Source organism: Puma concolor, chromosome D4 (assembly GCF_028749965.1).
Source record: "Puma concolor isolate L17-30 chromosome D4, mPumCon1.1.hap2, whole genome shotgun sequence".
NCBI lineage: Eukaryota > Metazoa > Chordata > Mammalia > Carnivora > Felidae > Puma > Puma concolor.
In genome coordinates, this window is record NC_141679.1 from 91,065,348 (window position 1) to 91,087,221 (window position 21,874).

The 21,874-nt window shown below is 57.0% G+C and overlaps 2 protein-coding genes across 4 annotated transcripts in view; one reads left to right on the forward strand and one right to left on the reverse strand.

Annotated features, from left to right (window-relative positions):
• Positions 1-957: 957 nt before the first annotated feature.
• BARHL1 (BarH like homeobox 1) lies at positions 958-8,334 on the forward strand. The gene is made up of 3 exons (XM_086684371.1): positions 958-1,450; positions 5,465-5,687; positions 7,329-8,334. Exons 1-3 carry the CDS (start codon positions 985-987, stop codon positions 7,621-7,623), a joined length of 984 nt encoding a protein of 327 aa, XP_086540497.1. The 5' UTR covers positions 958-984; the 3' UTR covers positions 7,624-8,334.
• Positions 8,335-12,907: 4,573 nt separating this feature from the next.
• Positions 12,908-21,874, reverse strand: part of DDX31 (DEAD-box helicase 31) — a 71,455-nt gene continuing 62,488 nt past the window's right edge. For all 3 annotated transcript variants that reach the window (XM_086684376.1, XM_086684377.1, XM_086684380.1), the window contains one exon: positions 12,908-13,213. In XM_086684376.1, coding sequence (XP_086540502.1) covers positions 12,988-13,213 — 226 coding nt within the window. In that variant the 3' untranslated portion in view covers positions 12,908-12,987. The remainder of the gene's footprint in view (positions 13,214-21,874) is intronic.

The following is a 21,874-nucleotide window of genomic DNA, read 5'->3' on the forward strand; positions in this document are numbered from 1 at the left end:
ACCGGCCTAATGAAAGCAAACCGTGTGGAAATCGCCGGTAAACAGTTGGGTCTGTGCTGTAATTAATTCAGTGTCTCTTTTAATCAAACTGAAAGGGAATCGGGCAGCGGCTTGCGGAGCCGTGACATCACCCCCAAAATCGGCCGGAGCCAATCAGCGTCATCACTCCGGGGACACGTGGGCGAGTCCCCTTTAAAAAAAAAAAAAAAAAACACAACACAACGAAAAAAAAAAAGAAACAAAAAAAAAAACCCAGCCCCAAAGTAAAAGTGACACAAGTTCATTTTTTAAAGGAAGGGGGGGAGGCGAAGGCGCGCGCGGAGGACGCGCTGAGAGCTGCAACCGCGGAGCCGGAGGCGCTGTCCTCGGTGCTGACGGGCCCCCGGAGCGGAGGGAGCGCGGCGACAGGACCTCCCTGGCCAGGTGGAGCGTCATGCGCCGCGGGCCGCCGCCGCCGCCGCCGCTATCCGCGGTGCTGACGCCTCCAGGTGCGCTCCGTTCCGCCGGCTGGTAGCGCTCCGCAGCTATCCGCGCTTCTGACCCCGCTGCCCTCGGCCACTGCTAGCCTGGAGGAAGCGTGCGGTTTGGATTTTTTTTTTTTTTTTACGCCGTTCTTTATTTAGATTCCAACATCCTCGCATCTCTTCTGTGCCAAAGGGGCGCTCAGGCCGTCCATCTCCCCCTTTGCTCTCCCCAACTTGGCGCACCCTCCCTCCCATTCCTCCCTGACACTCCCACCACCCCCCCTCGGCTCGGCAGCTCGGCGCGATGCTGCAGAAGACGCGCTGAGCCCTTTTGGATCTAATGCGCAGAGGAGGTTGGCCCAGAGCTCCCCGGCTCCCCCAAGGCTGAACTCCGTCCAAGGTGCCCGCAGGCTCCCTGCCCGCCTTCCCCATGCCAGCCCGCAGCTAGGGGCAGGGGCAGCGGTGGCTGGGGTTGGGGGTGGGTGGGGAGCTTTTGGGGAGGACAGGTCGCAGCTTGGCTATGGAAGGCTCCAATGGCTTTGGGATCGACTCCATTCTCTCCCACCGTGCGGCCAGCCCCGCCCTTCCCAAGGGGGACCCCTTGCTTGGGGACTGCCGCTCGCCCCTGGAGCTGAGTCCGCGCTCGGAGAGCAGCAGCGACTGCTCTTCACCAGCCTCACCAGGAAGGGACTGTCTGGAGACGGGCACCCCGCGGCCTGGCGGGGCATCAGGCCCAGGTTTGGACTCTCACCTGCAGCCTGGGCAGCTCTCGGCCCCAGCCCAGTCGCGCACCGTGACCTCCTCCTTTCTGATCAGGGACATCCTTGCCGACTGCAAACCACTAGCGGCCTGTGCACCCTACTCTAGCAGCGGGCAGCCGGCCGCCCCTGAGCCTGGGGGCCGTCTTGTGGCCAAGGCTGGGGAGGACTTTAGAGACAAGCTGGACAAAAGTGGCAGCAACGCCTCATCGGACTCTGAGTATAAAGGTAAGAAAACGGGAGGAGAAACCTTGGGGGGTGGCATGCTACATTTCTAAGAACTGCTGTATTTCTAAACACGCACAGGGACATGTACGTGCTCACTTGGAGTTCCCCGGGGCTCAGGCTGAACCTTTTGGTCTTGTCTGAACCTTTGAGCTGGCCCCATGGCTATGCCTTTGAGCAAAAAGAGTCGGGCGGAGAAAGCAGAAGAGGGATACTGTGTGCCCCAGGAGAGAGTCTGCAAAATGCACAAAACCAACTTTCTAAACTTCACCTGGGACCACTTTTCCAGCGGCACTGGCGGGCGGGAACAGGTTCCTCTCAGGCTAGCGGTTCTCTGGGAAAAAAAATCTTGCCGAAGCAATGGCAAATCCAAAGGGTTCTGTTTGAACAGCCTTTTATAAGAGTGAAAACCTGGCAGGACATTTCAGGTGGAGCCTTAAGAACAATCAGCATTTCCCCCCTTTAATATGAACTTCCAGGCGGGAAACTGAGTTCCCCTCCCACCGGGCCCAATGTGATGTGGGCCCTGGGAATCATGCAAAAGAAAGGCTCACTTCAAAATAGAAACAGCAGCCGGGTGGCTGGTGGGTTCAGAGGTCTGGTCCAGAGGGGAGGACCCTGCGCCCACCCTCACGGTTCTCACTGAATTTGATTTCAAGTGCATCCAACTTCAGGTTGTGTATGGGACCCAGAGACTCCCAAGTGACCAGCCCCACTTCCCCTCTATTGGGGTTGGGGCCCCTTTGCTCGCCTTTTTACCTTCTGCGAATCTTTTTTGTTGTCATGGGTTCTTTTACGTCCCCTCTTGACCGGGAAGTGGAGATTGGGATTAAGAGGAAAGAGGGAAGGAAGGGAGGAAAGATGAAAGAAAGGAAAGAGCTCCTAATTTTGTTTCTCACCCCCCAGCCACCACCTTGGTGAGGCCAGGGGTGCAAAATTCTTTCTAGGAAGAGGTCAGAAGGCAAGAGGGGAAGGAGTCTCAGAGTGTCAAGGGAGAAAGCCCTGTGTCCCCCATCCAGCAGAAAACTAGAGTCTGGTGGGGCTCTTTCAGTCTTACAATAATAAATTCTGGGAACCTTTTCGTGAGACAAACCTTCCCTAATTAAAGCAACCTCTTTATTGTATGAGGAGCCCTGCACCTGCTGTACCTGATTTGTACTCAGTCTTGATATGAATTTAAGGGAAGCTCATTGAACACTCTCCTCCCAACTAAGAATTCATTTCTGGACGAGCCCTGATCACAAACCAAAACCCATTTGGGGCCCGACTCCACATCCCACTGCCCCCCACTTCCTCACAGAAACTGCCCAGTCTCCTTCAGCTTCCCCGGGGCCAGCCATGCCTAGAAAAAGGGCTGGTTGGGCTGGAGAACCCAGAAAGGAGGTCCAGAGGCATGTGGCCCGGTGACCCTTGTCCCTCCCCCTGGGGCCTGTTTAAGAGAGGCAAAGAAAACTTGCCTGGGAGAAAGACAGGAGTTGGGGGTGGGGGGAGGTAGGCAACGTAAATATATATTTATAACATGGTAGTTTATTATTTATAATTCCCAACAAAAAAAAATAATTCCTAACGACACCCCAGCTTTATGGTTAGAGTAAGGGGCAAGAATCCTGCTGCTGGTGGGGGTCAAAGACAGCTTGGCTCTTGGCTCCTTTTATATCGCTGCCTGTAGGTGGGATTTTGAGATTTCGTTTAAGATAATTGGAATATCAATTTTCTTCTCCTGTCCCCGATGATATCTGATCAGGGAGGCGATGAGGGCCGGCTATCCACGTATCACTTAAATAGGTTTGGAGCAGAGGAGGGGGGGGTGAAGTTATCCCGCACCCCTGCCCACCCCCACCCCCACCCCCACCCCCACCCCCCACCCCAGGCACTGCTGTCTTTGCACTTACAAAGCTCCAGGGTGAACAAGAAAGTGGAAACATGCTCTAAGACAATGTCTGGAGCGGTTCTCCAACGTGGAGGTGAGTTTTTCAGGGCCCGCGTTGGGAAACCTTGCTGAGAGAGAGACACACACACCGAGCACACAAGCCAGCCGGGCTGGGCATCTAAACAATTCAACTACCATCCACCTTCCATGCTAAGAATAATTTCTTCCAAGAAGGGTACAGAGGGAAGGTCTGTTCCATCCTGAGTTTTCGGCATCAAAGGCTCCTCAAACATCACGCTGAAAGGAACTGAGACCAGGCTTTGAAGTAAGGCGGTCTGCTGCTAGGTCCTGCCTGTTGGAGCCAATGTCCGTGGAGAAATCAAGCCCGTGCCTTGCTCCGAGTAGGCTGGGTCGGTGGGCCTGGAATTCTGGGGCACTGAGATGCGGCTTCCAGACCAGAGTTCGGGGTCCCATTGGGCTGAGACTGTTCTGGAGGCTGAGGCTGAGAGGCAGAGAGTGCGGACCCAAAGGCTCCAGCCGGTGCCAAAGAGGGATTAGAGGAAAGCCCGTGTATCCACCCCGTTCTTCCTGACATCACAAATTCAACAACCCCCCCCCCACACACACACACCCCACCTCAGCCCCAAGAAGTTGGGGATTTTCATAGTCCGGGCATTTCCATCAAAAAGTAAGGTTTCCACGATTTCGATTTTGAGATTTGAATAATTGTTTCCTCACATTTGTTTCAACTTTACCTTCGGGCACAGACAGAACCCAAATTTCGCCCACCCCAACGCACCTCCTGAGGTGGCCATGTCCCAGGGTGGCCTCAACTCAGGGGTGGGGGGCAAGGAGTCTGGTGGAGGCCGGAGGGAGGGAGGCAACGGCCGGGTTTCTCGGGAGCCAGCCAGTCGCTCTCCCTGCTTGCCTGCCTGCCTCCCTTCCAGTACCCGGGGCCCGGGCCCTCCCCGGCCCAGAACCTCTGCCTTTCCGGTTGAAAAGTCTCCCTCCCTAGTGGCTCAATTAACCGGATTATTGTTTCCTACAGAGAGAAATCAACTTGATTCAGCTGAACCCTGTCACTGCAAACGCCACGCACAATGAAACTCACCATAAAAGAAAACAGAGAAAACGAGGGGGAAGCCCCAGCTGGCGCAGCCAGTCTGGGGGACATGGTCTTTGGGTTGTAGGGTCACTTTAGGGAGAGAAGCAGGGAGATCACAGAGTTGGCTCTCCCGAGTGTGCGTTTTCGGTGCCATCGACCCAGAACCAAGGTGCCTGGGGGATAAAAGAAACCGCCCTGTCCGTTCCATTCTTGGGCCTTCGGAGCGGGGGAGACCCTGCCGGGGTGTCCCGATCGAGGGGCGGAAACACACGACAGCGGGCGTCGTAGGGACAAGGAAACTCGGACGACGGCGACGCGCGCATCTGAGGGGCGAACGCGCCGCGTAATTTTCCAAGCGCCTCGCGCTCCCGGCTCCGGCGCCCCGCGCTCCGCCCTCCACCGCGCAGTTTGTAGGTGGCTTTGGGACGGCGGAAGCGATCGCTATGGATTCGCGTCCGGCAGGGCCAGGCGAGATGTGCGGACAATAATTTATTTCCTAGGACAACGATTCGCGGCGGGCCGAACAGGTTTTTGTCTCTCCACGCGGGTTTTTCTCCCCACACTCCGGCCCTCAGCTTCCTCCCTTCCTGGTCCGCACGCGGCCAGAAGATCGGGGTGCAGCTGCGGGGCCCAGACCCGCACCCCTGAGCGCGCATCTAAGCAGCCCACCCGCTGCAAACCCTCCCCTTCTCCCCGCCGCGGCTCCAGCGGGTCGCTCGGGTCCATCACGGTTATTCCGTTTATCCCTCCAGGGAGCGCGGCGGAGAGCGAGCGAGTCGAGTTCTCCTGGTCCCTCGCTCTGGGTCATTTGTGCCCGGAGGTATCCGTCCTCCTCCTCCGCCAGGGTTCACGGCCTGGTTTCGGGGCCCCGGAGGTCCCGCCTAACAGCGGCTTTGCCGCGGACCCACGCGCTGGAGTGCGGCGGGACCGCGGCGGCCGGGAGCCGCGTTTACGCGGGCCGGCGGGGCCGGCGGCTGGGGCGGGAGGGCGCCGGCGGGCAGGCGGCGAGGCCCGGCCCTGACGCGCCGCTGTGTCTCCGCAGTGAAGGAGGAGGGCGACCGCGAGATCTCCAGCTCCCGGGACAGCCCCCCTGTGCGCCTGAAGAAGCCGCGCAAGGCCCGCACGGCCTTCACCGACCATCAGCTGGCGCAGCTGGAGCGCAGCTTCGAGCGGCAGAAATACCTGAGCGTGCAGGACCGCATGGAGCTCGCCGCTTCGCTCAACCTCACCGACACGCAGGTCAAGACCTGGTACCAGAACCGCAGGTGAGGCCTGGCTGTGGGGGTGGGGGGCGCAAAGGGCCTCCTTTCCTAATTGCCCCTCCATGGGACCCACCAGTCCACAGCCCGACGCTGGGAGGGCCCCCGAGCTTTCCTTATTCAGCAAAAGTAAGGAAACTGAGGCCTCCAGGAGAGAAGGCCTTGCCCCAAGTTCACAGTGAGGGAGGGCGCCAGAACTGGACTGGTCTCCAGTGCCCGGGGAACCCCCCCCCCCCCCCAGAACAGGAGGACAGACACACGGGCCAACAGAGAGGCCTAAGGCCTGCCGGCACCCGCCAGCGTCCTGATGACTGCCCCGGGTGCCAGCCTTAGCCCATATTGGGGCCGTTGAGCTCCCCCAGTGGGAGTGCCAGGCCTGGGGAGGGGTGATGGCCTCAGTGTCCAGAACGGGTTTAGGGGCAGGGAGGAACTAGTGGGGAGCCCTGATGTGGCTGTCCGGCACTGCCTGAGCTCTCCGGGCGGGGCGGGGGGGGGGCGGGGCGGGGGGGGCTCTTCTGGCCTCCGCAGCTTTTCCCGTCCTGAAACCCAAGGAAGGGACAGACCCAGCTCTGGCTCCTTGGGGACACGGTGACTGGGAGATTGGCGTTTCCTAACCTCCCTCCACAATACATTCACAGGATGAAAACACTCACACACACACACACACACACACACACACTGACACAGCTCATACAGTCACACACACCCTCACTCACGCTCACACACTCAGTGGAGGCTGGAGTGGTGCTTTCCATAAACAAGCCTCAGAACACGTCTCCCCATTAATAATAAATACCGATTACTGCTCCGGGCATCAATAATTAAGGCCCGTTACAGTAATTACACAATTATGATGATGATGAATAATTCAGGGAGGGAAACGCGGTTGGTGTGGCTGAGCCAGCCTCGGTGGGCCCATGGCCGGCTGGGCCAGCCTCGCCGGCCAGGTGCACCCAGGGGTCCCGGCTGAAGCTCAGGCAATGAACCAGCATGGCCTCGACTTCCTTGCCTCCCCTAAGCCCCCCGGAGGACACTCGGCTGGTGGTCTCTGAATTCGGGGCCACGCAGTCCGCTGCGGGGCTCCTCCCAGGCCTCCGATCTGGGGGCGGAGGAGGGCAGCCGGTGTGGCCAAGAGGGTGTCAGAATCACCACCGCCTTGCGCCTCGCGGTGTTTGCAGCGGCGCACCCCTCTCCACGGCTAGCTGACCGGCTTCTGCGGTCCAGGCTCCCGCCCCCACCACCCTCTCCCTGGTGGTCGCCTTCCTCAGCGTTGGAGCCCCAACACCCAACTCCAAGGGGCCCCTGCATCCCCGCAGCACAGTGTAGTGAGGTGACAATCCGGTCTTTGGGGTCAGCCAGCCCGGGCTTTACCTCTTTGGAGACCAGCTCTTAAACGGCCCATGCCTCAGTTTTCTTATCTGTAAAATAGGGTTAATACCACGGAAGGCCCGGTGGAAGATGAAAGGGGCCGATGCGCGGAACACGGGAGAATTGTTTATTTGCAAATTACAAATGTTATTTATTAACCAATTCGGGCGATCCCTCTTGGCCTCCCCGCAGGCGCTCTGGGCCGGGCACTCGCGAGGGGCAGGGGGCTGGGGCCGCCCCAGCCCTGACCCCGCCGTCCGCGTTTATTTCGGTCCCCAGGACTAAATGGAAGCGACAGACGGCGGTCGGGTTGGAGCTGCTGGCGGAGGCGGGCAATTACTCAGCGCTCCAGCGGATGTTCCCGTCGCCTTATTTCTACCCGCAGAGTCTAGTTTCCAACCTGGATCCCGGCGCCGCCCTGTATCTGTACCGCGGGCCCAGCGCGCCGCCGCCCGCCCTGCAGAGACCTCTGGTGCCCCGCATCCTCATCCACGGACTCCAGGGCGCCAGCGAGCCGCCCCCGCCGCTGCCCCCGCTGGCCGGCGTCCTCCCGCGCGCCGCTCAGCCTCGGTGAAGCGCCCGGCCGCCTCCCCGGGGCTCTGCGTGGGCCCCTGCCGCCTGCCGCTCCCCGGGCGCGGGGTTTCCACGCCCCTTCCCCGGGGGCCCCCTGGCCGGCCCTCCCTGGAGTCCCCCGAAGGGCCAGATGCCAAGTCTGCTGCGGCCCGGACCCGGACTGAGCCTCCCTGACCCTCCTCGGCGTGCTCTGTCCCGGCCACGCCACCAGGGAGCCACTTCCACGCCTCCACTCGCCGGGTGTACATACAGGCCCCCACCCCCGGCCGGCTCCCCAAGGCGCTCCCCCCACCCCCCCCGCCCCCGCCCTTCCTTGGGAGCGGGTGGGGGCGACCCCGACGCTGCACTCTCTCCCGCTCCCCCCTCCGTGCTCCAGCTGTGCACCCAGCCCTCTCCCCGCACCCCTCCAGGCGGAGAGGAGTGTGGAGCCCCCCTCCCAGCGCCCGGGGCCCGCGGCAGACCTGTACATACGGTGTGCAAAGTGTATATGAAGTTATTTATTCGTGACCCATGAGCCCGTGACCGTGTCCGTGAATCAGTGAGTCTGTGGCCTGTGCCCTCTTCCCTCCCAGGCGAGGCAGGAAGGGGTCAAGGGGGCTTGCCCACCGCCCCGACCCCCAGCCCCCACCTCCAGCCTCCGTCCGGGGGCAGGCAGGCCCTCGGGTTCTCTCTCTCTTTTTTTTAAATGTCGAAATAAACTTCTTACAAATGACCACGCGCCTGTCCGCGCTCAGCCCTTCTTTCCCGCCCCTCCTTAAGAACCACTTTCCCCTCCCGGGACCCGGCCTCCTTCCACCCTCACCAAGGAAATATTTTTGTCCTCCTCTCTTCCTTGGCGCCGTGGTCGGGGGCAGGGGCCCGGGGCCGGACTCGTTGGGGGGTCCGCGGGCAGGGGCCTCCCCCCAACCCCCATCCCCACCCCGAGCCTCAGTCTTCCCGTGTCTACAGTGAGGCGAGCCCGCGGCTCCCCGCGCCCCCCTCCCCACCCCCTTCCTCTCCATCTGGTTCCTAGCTTGCTCCCAGCCGGTCCCGGGGGCCGGAGCGGGGGTCGGAGCCTGGGCTCGCTCGGCTGCGGGCCGGGCTGCGGTGCCCTCGCTGAGCCGGCTCATCTGGCCGCAACAAGGGCGCCGGCAGCTGGTGACCGGCCCGCTGGGCGCGGGGCCGACAGATGGGCTCCGAGGCTATTCCTCCCCCCCCCCCCCCCCCCCCGCCTCCCCAACCACCCCATCGGCCCCCTCCGCCCCGCGCCCCGGTCGCGCTCGGGCTCCGGACGCTTGCGGGCGCCCAGGCGGCTCCGGCCCACGCGCGTGCAGGACCCGTGGAGCCTTCGCTGGGAGCCTGACGCCACAGCGGTAATCCTGTATCTTTCCCCCTCTACCCCGGGAGGGAGCACGAAGATGAGCCCCAGAGAGGGGAGCCAAATCCCCGCGTCTGCCCCGTGCCCCAGCCAGCGGCTCCGGGATCTCAGGGGAGGGGGTTTAAGGCTCCAGCCAGACTGGAGGCCTCCAGTTCACGTTCAGAGGGCCAAGGTCACCTCCTGAGGCCGTTCCCTCCCTGGGGAGGTGGGCGCAGGTGCTCCCCTGCCGCCCACCACCTGCAGCTCGGACTCGGGACAGAGGACAGGCCCAGGGCTGGGAAGTTTTGGGGCCCAGCAAAGCTGAGCCCCCTCCAGTTGTGGCAGGATCGCTCTGGGAGAGGGCGGCCTCCTGGGGGAGGGGTGGGGGGCATGTTTAAACTGCTTCCCCCACCCCTGGGGACCCTGCTACTGTTTCCTGCCCCCTCCCCACCCCCCCACCTCCCACCCCCCACCCGCCCCAACGCCCTCACACCACTGCTTTTCTTTCCCGGGACGGTGAGGGTATTATTCTAGTTTTTGCAAAATGCACAGCAGCTAATTAAGTCAAGGAGCCCCTCGGCTTTCGAGTTCTTTTGCATGTGAATGGGGGTTGGTAAATCCCCAGCTCTGGCTGTGGTGGGGGGCGAGGGGAGACTGTCCCCAACTCAGGGTTAATGAAGTGGGAAAGGAGTCTCTCATAGCCTCCTGCAAACAAAACCCCCCATGCAACAAACCCAGCCCAAATCCTACATGGATTGACTTAAGCCCAGGGGATAAGTGCTTTAAATTAATCTCATTGAATAAGAATGAGACCAAACAAAACTCTTTAAAATCATATTAAAAATCTATCAAAGGACAACTTGCACTGGTGTGCTTTTCATTTTGTGAAAGTGAAGGAGGCAGAGCAGAGCAACCACCCTCTTACATTTACACAGCGGCAGTGTAAACCACAGACACATTCTCAGCTGTGTAATTGTCCTTGTACCTCAGAGGCGACTTCATATCTTACATTAATGAAGAACAAGGCTTCCCTACAAGTTTATAATTACAATATCTTAGATTGTCCTGCACTTCCCATCTGTCATAATAACTACAACCTTTGCGGTGAGGTGGGTTTCTGCTTTCATCCGCTTCGAAGGCTAAATTGGCTTCTCGGTTCCCAACCCCGGGGCTGGGTGAACTCTTTTTGGAAACACAAAGAAGGAGAGGCGGGGAGACCCCCGGCGGGCAGAACAATAGGAGAGGCTCCCGGGAGGCGTCTTCTCTGCCCCAGCGGCGACCCGCCCCAGCCCCTCGGAAACCCCGGCTCCACAGGGTAGGGGCGGCAAAGTTTAAAGGAAGTTGAGATTGCCCTGTGAGCCTTGTTACGAGGATTCGGGACAGTTTTGAAGAGTCTAGCTGGTTCTGCGGGTGCCCCACTGCACCCCCCTCGCCCCCGGCAGGTCTCGTTCTGAATTGTCCTCATGGCGGAGCAGATTAAGAGAGAAGGTGAGATGGTCACTCGGGCAATTTAACAAGACCCGTTAGGTGCCCTTTTCAGGCAGGGCCACTTGTCCAGTGGAAAAGCTTTAAATTTCTGTCTCGTGGAATCGATGCTTGGATTCTAATGGCTTTCCCTGACTTCATGTAGAGGGCCGCGTTGCTAACTAGCAAGGTCACTAGCGGCTTGGGATGTACCTGCATTAAGGGGCTCTCATTTACTCCCCTCTTCCCTAAATCTCACCTCCCTTCGCTAAAGAAGAAGAAGAAAAAGATCAAAGGAACCCACTGGGCTTTGTCAAAATGTCCTTTGCTGAGCTCTGGTTGGCTCTTTGCTTCTCCAAGAGTGGAAGAGGCTGTGTGCCTTGCATCAGCACTGACTTAATCACTCGCCAAGGGCTCTTTGCCCTTCGGTGGGGTGGGTGAGAACGGAAGCCCCTCTGAAGAATGGCAACCCGCTAAGAGCTGCAAACATGAAGGGGTTTGGGGTGCAGAACAAGCATCCGACAAGCCCACGGGGGAAAAGGCTTTCGGCTGCAACACTCCATGAGATGTCCAAATTCTCCGTGACTTTCAATACGGGGATCAGGCTGCGACACAGAGAAATGGGAAAGTTTGGGAAATCGGAAAAAGAGGGACGATTAAAAATACGCACAAAATTAGAATATGTGCAGTGGAATTAGGCTAAAGCTTTGCCTAATTGATGCCTGAAACGTATAATCTGTCAAGAGCCATAATAGGAGAAAGAGATTTATTTTAAGGTTATTTAAATTTAGATAATATTAACCCTAAATCTGTTAAATCCATGTTTCTTTATTAACTGGGGGTAATATATTGATTCTACTTAGAAAGGGGCCCACAAAGCATCTATGGCAAGAAACGCTCACCTAAGTGTTTGCAAATTAGGCTGAAGTTCCATCTCCAAATTCTAGTCCCTTACACCCTCTGCCGGGAAGGTTCCCGAATGCCGCCCCCCCCCAGGAATGCAGGGCCCAGTCGACCTCTGGAGGAATGAGTGCATGGGGGGTGGGGGAAGCAGGGCTTCTCTTTGATCCTCCCCAATCACTGCCTTTAATCCTGTTTCTCACACAGCTGGGTTTTGTCTGTAAAGTTTGATCCCTCCTTTTCTCATCCAAATCATGTGACCCATTACACACGGAAATAAAAGAAAGGTGGCAGATTTCCCCAAGTCCGCTTGACAAGTGCTACAGGGCTTTATTATTACTGTTGTTGTTAGAAACTTCACCAACCGTCCCTAAGAATTCGTATGTGACAGCCCTCGTGAGAAGGTCATATTTTCCCTCCCGCAGAGGATTAGTGCTCACTGGGCTCACACTCGCCCTCTCCCTGGGGCCTCTGGTGTCGGTGCGAGCTACCCTCCACTGCCAGAGGGGGTCGGAGGCAAGGACGCTGGCCCCTCTGTGGACCCTGCAGACCGCCCATCTCGCAGCACTCTCATCCGCTCCTGGCCACTTGGTTCCTGTGGATCTGGAGGGTTGGTTACTGAAGTGGGTGCCTCATCATCCATCACAGGAGTCGGAAGACCAGGAATCCCGAGAAGGCGGAGAGAACAAAGCACCTCCCGGCACAGAGGTGCTGAGCTCTGGCCCTTCTCCTTCGGACGCCTCTGGAATCCCCGCGTCCAAATCTGGCAACCGGTCCGCCCCCGGGGGGGCCGCTTTCAAACCTCCGGGGCAACACAGTGGGGGAGGGGCAGCTGTGACCTGGGCCACACTACAAGGACCCCCGGACCCCAGACTTGAAGGCAAGATGGGACTCGATGGGAGAAAATGCTCGGGAGACTGGTGCCTTTTGACTTCAAAGGCAAAGAATAGAAAGGCAACAGTAAAAAGCATAAATAAATAAAAAAGGCACCAGTAAATCCATCAGCCATGAGACAGGAAGTTTTCTGTGGACATAAAAGAGGCGGCCAGGCACGTGAATGCGACGTGGGGCCTGGAGCTGCCTGCCTGCGGACGGACCCGGAGGCTTCCGACCCACGCCAAAACCAGTCAGCCCTCTGAACAAAGCACTTGTACATCAAGAAAACGTGTTGGATCTTTACCCTCTTCTTTAGCAAATTGCATCCCAGTTTTAAAAACGCTATTTTATAAAATTCGTGTTAAGCAATGTGTTGATGGGGCAACTAAAGTAAAACTTTGAGACACCTTCAGAACACTGTCACCAGGAGGCAGGACGGGGCCCTCGCGCTGCCACTCACACCACCAGGCTCTTGCTGGAGGCTGGGGGTGGGGGGGAGGGTGCGGCTCTGGTGCACTGATTGGCTGGTCTACACTATGCTGACCCCCGCCCCCCACGGGATAAGGGCCTGGCTTCTCTGGGTCAGGGGCTTGTCCTCAGGGCGGGGGGGGGGGGGGGGGGGGGGGGGGGGGGGGGCGGGCACCAGGCTTTCCCACAATGCTCCTGACAAGAACAGGGCCGTCAGCCCAGGTCTCCGGGCCTCCAGGATCCACCCCAAGCCCCAGGCCTGTGGAGGCAGAGCTGAAAACAAAAAACCAAAAAACTTTTTTGGGAAGTCTCGGCCCCCAGTCAGTCTCTCTGGGTTTTTCCGTTGCACGGAGAGCGCTGCTTCTGTTTTCCCATAGCAGAGGCTGGGCGCCCGGTGCGGATGGCTCTGCATGGCTGGCTGCCGGGCGCCGCGTGTTTGTTTTGCTTTTTGACCTTGGCGACGCTGGCCTCAATCCCACTTGAGTATTCTGAACGCAAGATTTCAGCAAGGCGGTGTTTACCCCGGGTCTTCTTATGAAGGTCAGGCCTGAAGAAAGTAACACAGCAGAGGGGGGAAAGGAAACTTTATTATTTTTTTCTTTCCCATTTGGAAAGAGGCTGGTAGCAGCTGGTTCCGAGACTGTGGAACTGACATTTTTGTATTAACAGAAGTACAATCCCTTCAATAGTGCTTGTTTTGATATTCTATGCACCAGAAGATTAGATACGGCGCTGACAGATTTTCATAACGGTGGCAAAATATCATGGCATTTTTAAAAGTGAGGCTTTGTTCTGTGTTGTTTTCACGGAAAAAAAAGAACGATACGCACTCACACTCTGATGGCAAACGAAGTGTATGATACAGCAGTTTGCCAAAGGATGGGGGGAAAAACCCGCCTTGAAACTCAACGACATACAGCGGTGAAAGCCGGCCAGCAATTCTGGGCAAGTAAGCCCCGTGTAGGTCAAAGCCCCGTCCTCCCGACGGGGCCCACACAGCGCCCGGGGGTGGGGTGTCGGTCGCAGACACCTCTTCGCTGACTGAAGAGCCTCCTGTAGATATTTTTGACCTTGAAAACCCCAAACCCAGGGTCTGCATGGGCCGACGGGACGGCATCTGGCAGACCCACCGCTCTCCACCGACCACAGGCATGGGTGCGGAGCGAGAGGGAGGGCTCCCTGCCCCAACCCACGAGGAAAGTGCAAAAGGCTGAAAATCAATTTCAGGCGTTGAATACCAGTAACTGTTTTCAAGAGACAGCAGCCTCACCATTTGATCAGAAGATCAGAGGGAGAAATTGGTAGAAGTTCAACTGTACACAGGAAGGATGATTATGAATGTCTAAGAGTAAACGTTTCCCAGGAAAGGATTTTAACCCAAATAAGAGCAAGAGAGCCATTCCACTGAACCCACACTGCTATGCCGGCCACTCCCTCAACTCCCGACAGCGGGGTCTTAGGGTTCTTGCAAAGGCACACGTCGCCCTCTGCAACGTATAGTTACAGCATTTTCTTGGTAATCGTCGGAGCTCAAGTGGACTAAAGTTGTGCTCAAAATAGAACGGAACTCCTTGAAAACTCAAGAATTAGCAACGGGATCACTACGGCGCTCCTGAGCTGTCAGGAAAGGTGGTGGAGTCCCGTGACAGCGCTGGACCAGGCTACGGCAATTACACCGAATTCCTCCACAGGGCGGGGCTCAAGCAACGGTGCGACAGGCCTAGCATGGTTTTCTACCAGGACGCACAGGGAAAAACACGGTCACCCTTTGTTGGGAAAAAAGGTCTGAGAATACGTTAATGGTAAGACTTTGTCATAAGGGTGCACGGATGCGTCAGTGACAGTGCCCTGCGAGACTGGGAGCAAACAAGGAAGTACTTTCGGGGTTCCACAGTCATGCCGTCCACCGGACAAAGGAGGTATGACAGCAGCCTCGTTTCACAGACAAGGAAACTATTCTGGAGGAGCGTTAAGTACTTTGCCCAAGACCATCGAGTTCGTAGGTGCAGCAGCGGAGATGCAAACACAGGTCGGATGGACTGAGGCCTACGCTCCTCCCAGCAGGCTGCGGGTCCAGGGACAAACACTTAGGAAGATCTGGCAGGAGCCAGGGTGGCAGAGAACCACGGCCAGACACGGGGGAGTTCTGTGCTCACATGAGAATGTTGCAGGGGGACGGTGGGGGCAGCACCTGGATGACAGAGGAGGAAGGGGCAAGTGGGGACAAAGAGGAGAGCTGACGACGGAGGAGGCCGAATGACACAGCTCAGGCTCTCTGCTTGGTCTCCTCACCTGAACAAAGGGGACGATACTTAGAACAAAGCTCACAGGTGCTGGAAGGATTAGAGACGCACAGGCGGCTAGCGGGTGGCTGGCATGTGGATTTCGGTCAATCAGTTAAAAATGAGGAAACTGAGGTCCGGAGGTGCCAACCGAGAGGCTCTCCAAGGCCACACGGGAGCCAGGCCTGACCCCGGGGGCCCTTGATGCCCAGGCCGGGGCATTTGGGGCTGCACCCCCTTCTCCTGCAGGGCACTCATCCTAACTCCCCGGGGTGGTGGACCATGCTCGCTGCTGTGCCCGGCGGAGGGGGCCGCCCCTGGGGGGGCGGGGGGCTGGCGCGTGGCTGGGAGGCGGCGGGAGCCAGGCCTGCAGCTGAGGGCACTAAACTTGTTCCAAACTGAAGGCTGCCAGTCCTTGTGCTTGTAGTTTATTTTTAGTCGGGTTACATGACAGACGGAGTGAGAAGGTTCTGACAGGAAGAAATGCTTCCTCTTCCCCGTTTGAAGCCAAGTACTCACAATGTGTATAATTTTAAATCTAACAACCCGAGTTTCAAAATATGCAAAATTTCAGTCAAAATATCCTCCCCAGCATCGGCTCTGTGACTGCTCCTGCCACCGCTAAAGCAAAATAAATAACCAGAACCTGATCGGGGCGATTGATACCCTAACTGCCGACAGAGCAGGCACAGACAGCCGGAGCGGCACCCTTGCAGGCTCAGGCGCAGGCTGGCGGTCCTGCAGACGGAGCCGGAGGGACGGTGCGGGAGACCACACCGACGGGGGCACCACACGGGCGCCCTTCCGTCCCCGTCCCTGCCCAGACACATACAGCTGGGTCCCGGGCAGCGCGAGGTCCCTCCTGCCCGGCGGGTGCAGCACGGCACTGAGTGGGCAGGGTTATTAAGGACCTTCGGGTCCACACCGTGGTGGGGGACACGTTGGAAGTGCATCTGGGAGATGGTCCTGCCCGCCTTCAGCTTCTGAGCTCAAAACGTCCTATCTTAGCATCTCCTTCTAGGCAACGTACTTTCGACCTGGGACCCAAACCCAAGCTCCGAGGCTCCTGGTGGTCCAGAGGGCAAGCGGGGTTTCGTCGTTCAGACCCAGACCACCTCCCCAGGACCCGAACCTCAGGGTCGACCCCGCAGGGTTTTCCCCACCGCTGTGGGAGCAACAGGACCCAGCTTGGCTGTCTGCTGTTCCTTTGTTCTGAGGCCCAGTGCCGAGAAGGCGAAGTACAGATGGGAAGGTGGAACGTTCTAAACCCAGGCCCGCGCTGGGCGCATGTGGCCTCTCGACTCCTCCTGCCAAGCTGCACTTCTCCCAGGGACTTGCCAACTTTCTTGCCCTCCTTGCCCTCCAAATACTCAAACCCCTCTCAAATGGACTTCCCAGTCCACCAGAGTAATCCCGCAGTTACCAAGCAACAGATCAGTTTATCTAACCACAGGGAACTCCCTTGTAGTGAAGGCTGAATAACCCCCCTCGGTTACCAGGCTGGATTACCCTGCAGGATGGGCAGATGCCACTTTCACTGCCAATAAGGTGAAATCACAGCCTAATTAGTAAATCAATATGCCCACTAGGGTGACCACTGCAGAAGAGGGGCCTCAGGACCTTCTCGCACCTTTATGGACAGATTCACAGAAGGCTACCCCAGGTAGGAAGCCGCCCCAGCTCAGGATTGTGCTCATGGCATCCTCTTACAGGACAGAGTTTTTCACTTTACCTTCTTTAATTTATGTACTGTCAGATCAATCGGTATTTTCTTTTACTAAGTTTTACAGCTTTAGGATCACGCTTAGAAGCCTTCCTCATGCTAGCGTTTAAAAACGTACAGGCAGGGGCGCCTGGGTGGCTCAGTCGGCTAAGTGTCCAACTCCTGATTTCAGGTCAGGTCATGATCTCACGGTTCACGGCATGGAGCCCTGAATCGGGCTCTGCGGTGACGGCGTGGAGACTGCTTGGATTCTCTCTCTTCCCCTCTGCCCACCTCTCCCCTGCTCATGCTCGCTCCCCCCCGCCCCCCCAAATAAATAAATAAACATTAAAAAAAATGTTCAAGCATATTTTTCTTTAGTCTGCTACTGCCTTCCGTAATTCCATCTAGATTTTATTCTGGTTTAACTATTCCTTCCCAACAGTTATCCACAATAGTCACTGGACCATAAATCTGCTCCCCAGGACTTGAAACGCACCCCTGTGACTCTTTCTGATGCTGAGAACACTTCCTGTAGGCGACACTCGAAGAGATGATGAAAATGACAGTAGCCAACACTGAAGAGATCTACTGAAGGGACTTAAAGATACAAGTCAGTCTTTCAAACTGGCCACCGACCTCCATGATGATTCTCCTGCTGACACTCCCGTGGCGCTGTTCTCGGCACTGGACAGGTGTTTAACTCGTCTACTTCACCCACAACCCCACGAAACGGCTACAGTTAGCACCCCCACGTTACTGGTGAAGGAAGAGACACACAGGGGAGGGAGGTGGCGCCCAGGGTCACAAACCAGTGACGGAAGAGCAGGGACTCCAGTCCCGGAAATCTGACCCCGTGACTCGTGCACTTAACCGCCGTGCTGTTAGGTTTCCACCAAAACCAGAAGCAAGCCTCCTGCACAAGATGTTTTTATGCCAAGACAATGCTCATGTTATCTCAAAATCTCAAAGACTCTTGGCGGCCCCGACGGAGTGCAACTGAAAAGTGAAGGTTGAATTAACTTAGGTGAGAAACAGCAGTTTAAAAAAAAATCACACGATTTGTTCAATTCCATCACGGACACCAAGAAACCCATATAAGTACACTCGCCGTGGAAGTCTGCAGGGTATAAAAACTGTGACTCAAGGTTAACTTGGATTGTGGGCTGATAGGTGATTTTTAAGCTTTTCTCTATTTCCTGAATTTTTACAATGAACACGTATTATTTTTATGACCATAAAGAACAATGTATTTGTTATAGGGAAAAAAAAATCAAATGGTCGAATTTTGCCCTATGCCAAAATATCCAAGTCTTTTGACTTTTACTTATCAAAACCTCTTTGCTTTTCGCTTTTAGTTTGTTTGATTTTGTGTGAGAGTTTTCTCTTAAGACAGAAACAGACAGACTGAGGAGTAGTAAAATGTACTTATTCTCTGATCTGAAGGATTCTTTCTGCATGTAAGCAAATGACCTAGGGACACAGTGAGAGCACCCCCCCTGCCCCCCCCCACACACACCAAGGACTGAGAGAAGCAAGCCCCCCAACTGGAAGGAAAGCCTGGGTCCTAAGCGATGCCAGTAGGAGACAGCGATGCTTTCAGAAGGCCTGAGGCAGACTCAAAAGCTTCCCCGTTCCCGCCTCGCCCGCACGGGTGAAGGAAAGGCAGCAGTGTCTGAGTGGGGTTTTGGTGGCTCTCGGATGACAGAGTCGCACACAACTCCAAGGAGAATCTGACAGGCAGTCCCTCCGGTGCAACTGAGCAGCTCAGGTAAGGAACCCGCTAGTGCGGGTGGTAATTCAGCCCACACACTAGCAAGCCTTTCATGGTCACTGAAGGAATAAGCAGCTGTATCAAGCCTCCTTTGGGGCGCCTGGGTGGCGCAGTCGGTTGAGCGTCCGACTTCAGCCAGGTCACGATCTCGCGGTCCGTGAGTTCGAGCCCCGCGTCGGGCTCTGGGCTGATGGCTCGGAGCCTGGAGCCTGTTTCCGATTCTGTGTCTCCCTCTCTCTCTGCCCCTCCCCCGTTCATGCTCTGTCTCTCTCTGTCCCAAAAATAAATAAAAAAACGTTGAAAAAAAAAAAAAAAAAAAAAAAAAAGCCTCCTTTAACCCGTGGGTTCTGTTTCGGCAGAAATGTAAGCTGGCGGGCGGACCGTCTCAAGGGCGCTTTCTTTGTGATTTCCTAGGACCAGACCAACGTTAGCTTCGGTAAGACTACCGGGGCCCCAGAAGACGCCCTACCCCAGGTGAGCCATGCTGTGGCGGATGGTCACTGCAGAAAAGTACCCGAGAGTGACTCTGTGGACACAGAGATTGATAAAAGGCGGGTTTCCGCCTTACATCCAAGAACAAGACCCAGTGAAAAGCAAAAAAGAGCTCTGAGCCCCGGGCTGAGGGCAGGCATGCTGCCAGGCCACGCAGGTCACAGGCAATCAATACATCGACGTCATGATCGATTTTGCTGCCTGGCAGAGCACGCACAATGAAAGAGAGGACAGAGATAATGTTCAGAGGTAGCAGAGGCCTAAAAGGGAAGAGAGAAATCAGAATCCCAGAATTGGACAGGAACCTCAAGATTATTTGCCCAAGTGGCAGAAACCGTTAGAACAGCTCTGGCAGGACTTGGGCCCGGACATCACCAGGCAGGGTGGCCATGCCTAGCCGATGTCCCCATGGAGTCAACAGCTCTCTCCAAGCTTAGGTTCCCCCCCATGTCAGAAAGTGCCTCCACCTACAGGCCTAACGGGCATGACCGAGTGCTTGACACGTTTTAATTCTCGGTGAAAATATGACGGTGGAGAAATACCAAGTGGGCATGGAAACAGTCAGGTGTGTCTGTAACCGGTCTGACTACATCCTAAATGTGCTGCCTGAGACTGATAAGCTGGGGACAGCATTTCGGCACCAAACCCCAGAGCTCAGCCCTGTGGGCCCGTCCTGTTTGACATGATCGATGTCTCGGATGATATCATGAGGCATATTTGTCACATCGGCAGATGAAAAGCAGCCTGCAGGGACAGCGGACACCCTGGACGACAGAACACCTGCAACACCCTGGCAGGCCAAAGGGATAGGCCTTGGCTAAAGGGTGAACGACACCGGGGCACGTGCACCGTCCTGCTCTTGAGGCAGAGCAGCTGGGTGGTTTGAACTCTCACACATGCAAACAGGGACTCGGTTGGCCAGTTTCAACCTGAGCCCCAGGACGGCCCAGATGCGAACAATGCGGGAGGCCTGGAGCCAGGAGGCCAGGGTGCTCGGTCGCACTGAGGGAGCCAGGCCGGTGCTGAGCCCCGTGTGAGTGGTAGCCGCGGTCCCTGCTCCCACCGTTAATAGGCCAATAGATGTGATCGCTCTCCTCTCCTGTGCTGGTCCGTCTCTCCTGCACGTTTGGGTAGTTCCATGACCCGGATTTGGAAAAGAACCCCGGCTGGGAGAAGAGCCGCCCAGAGGACGGACTGTGACGGACGAGCAGCTGGGGATGCTGGCGCCGCAGGGCAGAGCCAGCCCCTCTGACGGGGAGGACCCCGGGGCCGTCCCGCACGGGCTGTGGGGCTGAGTCTGGCCAAGGCCCTATCTCTCCCCGGGCCAGTCTGCTCACTCTCAAAAGGATTCAGGGAACTAATGAATCAAGGTGCTTCTCACAGTGCCTGTTGTGAAAGCCCCCATCCAGCGTTGACTGTTATTGTTATTAACAGTATGGAAAAGAGGAGAGGCAGGAGATAAGGAGCCATCATCAGATACCCGACACGTGTCATGTGGACCAGGGACGGCTTTGATCAACGATAACAACACCTTGTATTTTTGTTTGCATATCATGCACATTCAGCATTAGAATCTCACAGAGACCACAGAGTGGAAAATGAAAGTGGTCCATGGGGGCTCAACTTCAGCAGCTCTAACGGGGAGCCGAGTCCCCGCTGTGCAGGTGGCGAGCACCCACGGCTGGGAGGCCTGGAGCAGAGGCCTTCAGGACCCAGGAGCCATGCAACAGGCAGGTCAAGGGCAGAGTGTGGCGGGAGCCCTCGGGAAGATTTCCCATAAGCGCTCGCCCCTCTTACAGACTCAGAGAGGGGGAGACCCAGGGGGGCGGGAGAAAGCAGCATTTACCGAGCAGCCACCCCAGGCTCAGCACCGGGCTACATGTCCGGAACCCTTCTGCACACTCCAGGGCCCTGAGGGCTGCACGACGCAGGTTCGTTGTTGCCAGGGCTGGGATCAAGCTGGGGACACCTGACTTCAGGCCCAGGCACTGCACCCTCTGGACCTGAAAGGACACCAGGGAAAAAGCGGGATCCAGATCCTCCCTGCGATCATCTCTTATCAGAGATCTTTCGAGGCAACTGCCCTGCAAACATAAAGCTTCCACCACCACTCTGGGGTTGCTACCCTGACGGTTTCACATCAAGTTCTTCCACATACGTAACCAAATGGACTCCTGCTTTAAGTCCTTTTCTTCGGTTACAGGAACAACTGCTCACACAGGAAAACACCCGCGGTGGGGCTCAAATACTTACTTTGCCCAACACCAACTCTGGAAACTGGAACCTTCTACAAGGAGTATGTGAGGCAGCAACAAAGTGCTGGGATGTGGGCTCCAGGCTCTCTCAGACTTGGGGCCAGGGGAGCAGGCACGCCCCCTTTCCCCTGGGTTCGCGGGACCGGCCTGGGGCTCAGCGAGACACACACAGGGCCTCAGCAGAGCCGAGGGCGCACGGAAGCCCTTAAGGGTCCCACGCCACTGCTCAAACTGCATCCCTCCTCTCGATTACTAACTAGTTAAGATGTTACTCTCCACTGCAGACCGTGGCTCTAACACCAGGGCCAGAATGAAAGGGACATCTGTAAAAGACATAGAGTCATTTCGTGATGGGCTACAGCAGGACGCACACCTTCCTACTCAAGAAGGGGCCCGTGGACCACGGGGATAGATCAGAGGCATGGGTCACCCCAGGAGGGGCGAGGAGGGGTTCAGGGTGACGTGTAGCAAGGGGAGAGCTGGGACCGTCACATTCTTTCCTAGCTCTCCGATGGCGCGAACCAGGAGAGCTCCGAGCACGGCCAATGTAACGAAGAGCCGGGCATTCTCCTGTTGCCCGCAGCCTCGACTGCCGTCCGCCGACTCATGCTGGGCCAGCTGCGTCTTCCACCTCCGGTGCCTGGAAGGCTCCAACAGTGAACGTGACCGCCCGAGCACCCTCCCAGGAGAGGCCGGCTGGGTT

Bases quoted from the DNA above. Each gene is read 5' to 3' on its own strand.
- BARHL1 (XM_086684371.1), top strand. From the start codon at position 985: ATGGAAGGCTCCAATGGCTTTGGGATCGACTCCATTCTCTCCCACCGT. The intron at 1,451-5,464 runs GTAAGAAAACGG...GTGTCTCCGCAG, and splicing joins ATCGGACTCTGAGTATAAAG to TGAAGGAGGAGGGCGACCGC. The intron at 5,688-7,328 runs GTGAGGCCTGGC...TTCGGTCCCCAG, and splicing joins ACCTGGTACCAGAACCGCAG to GACTAAATGGAAGCGACAGA.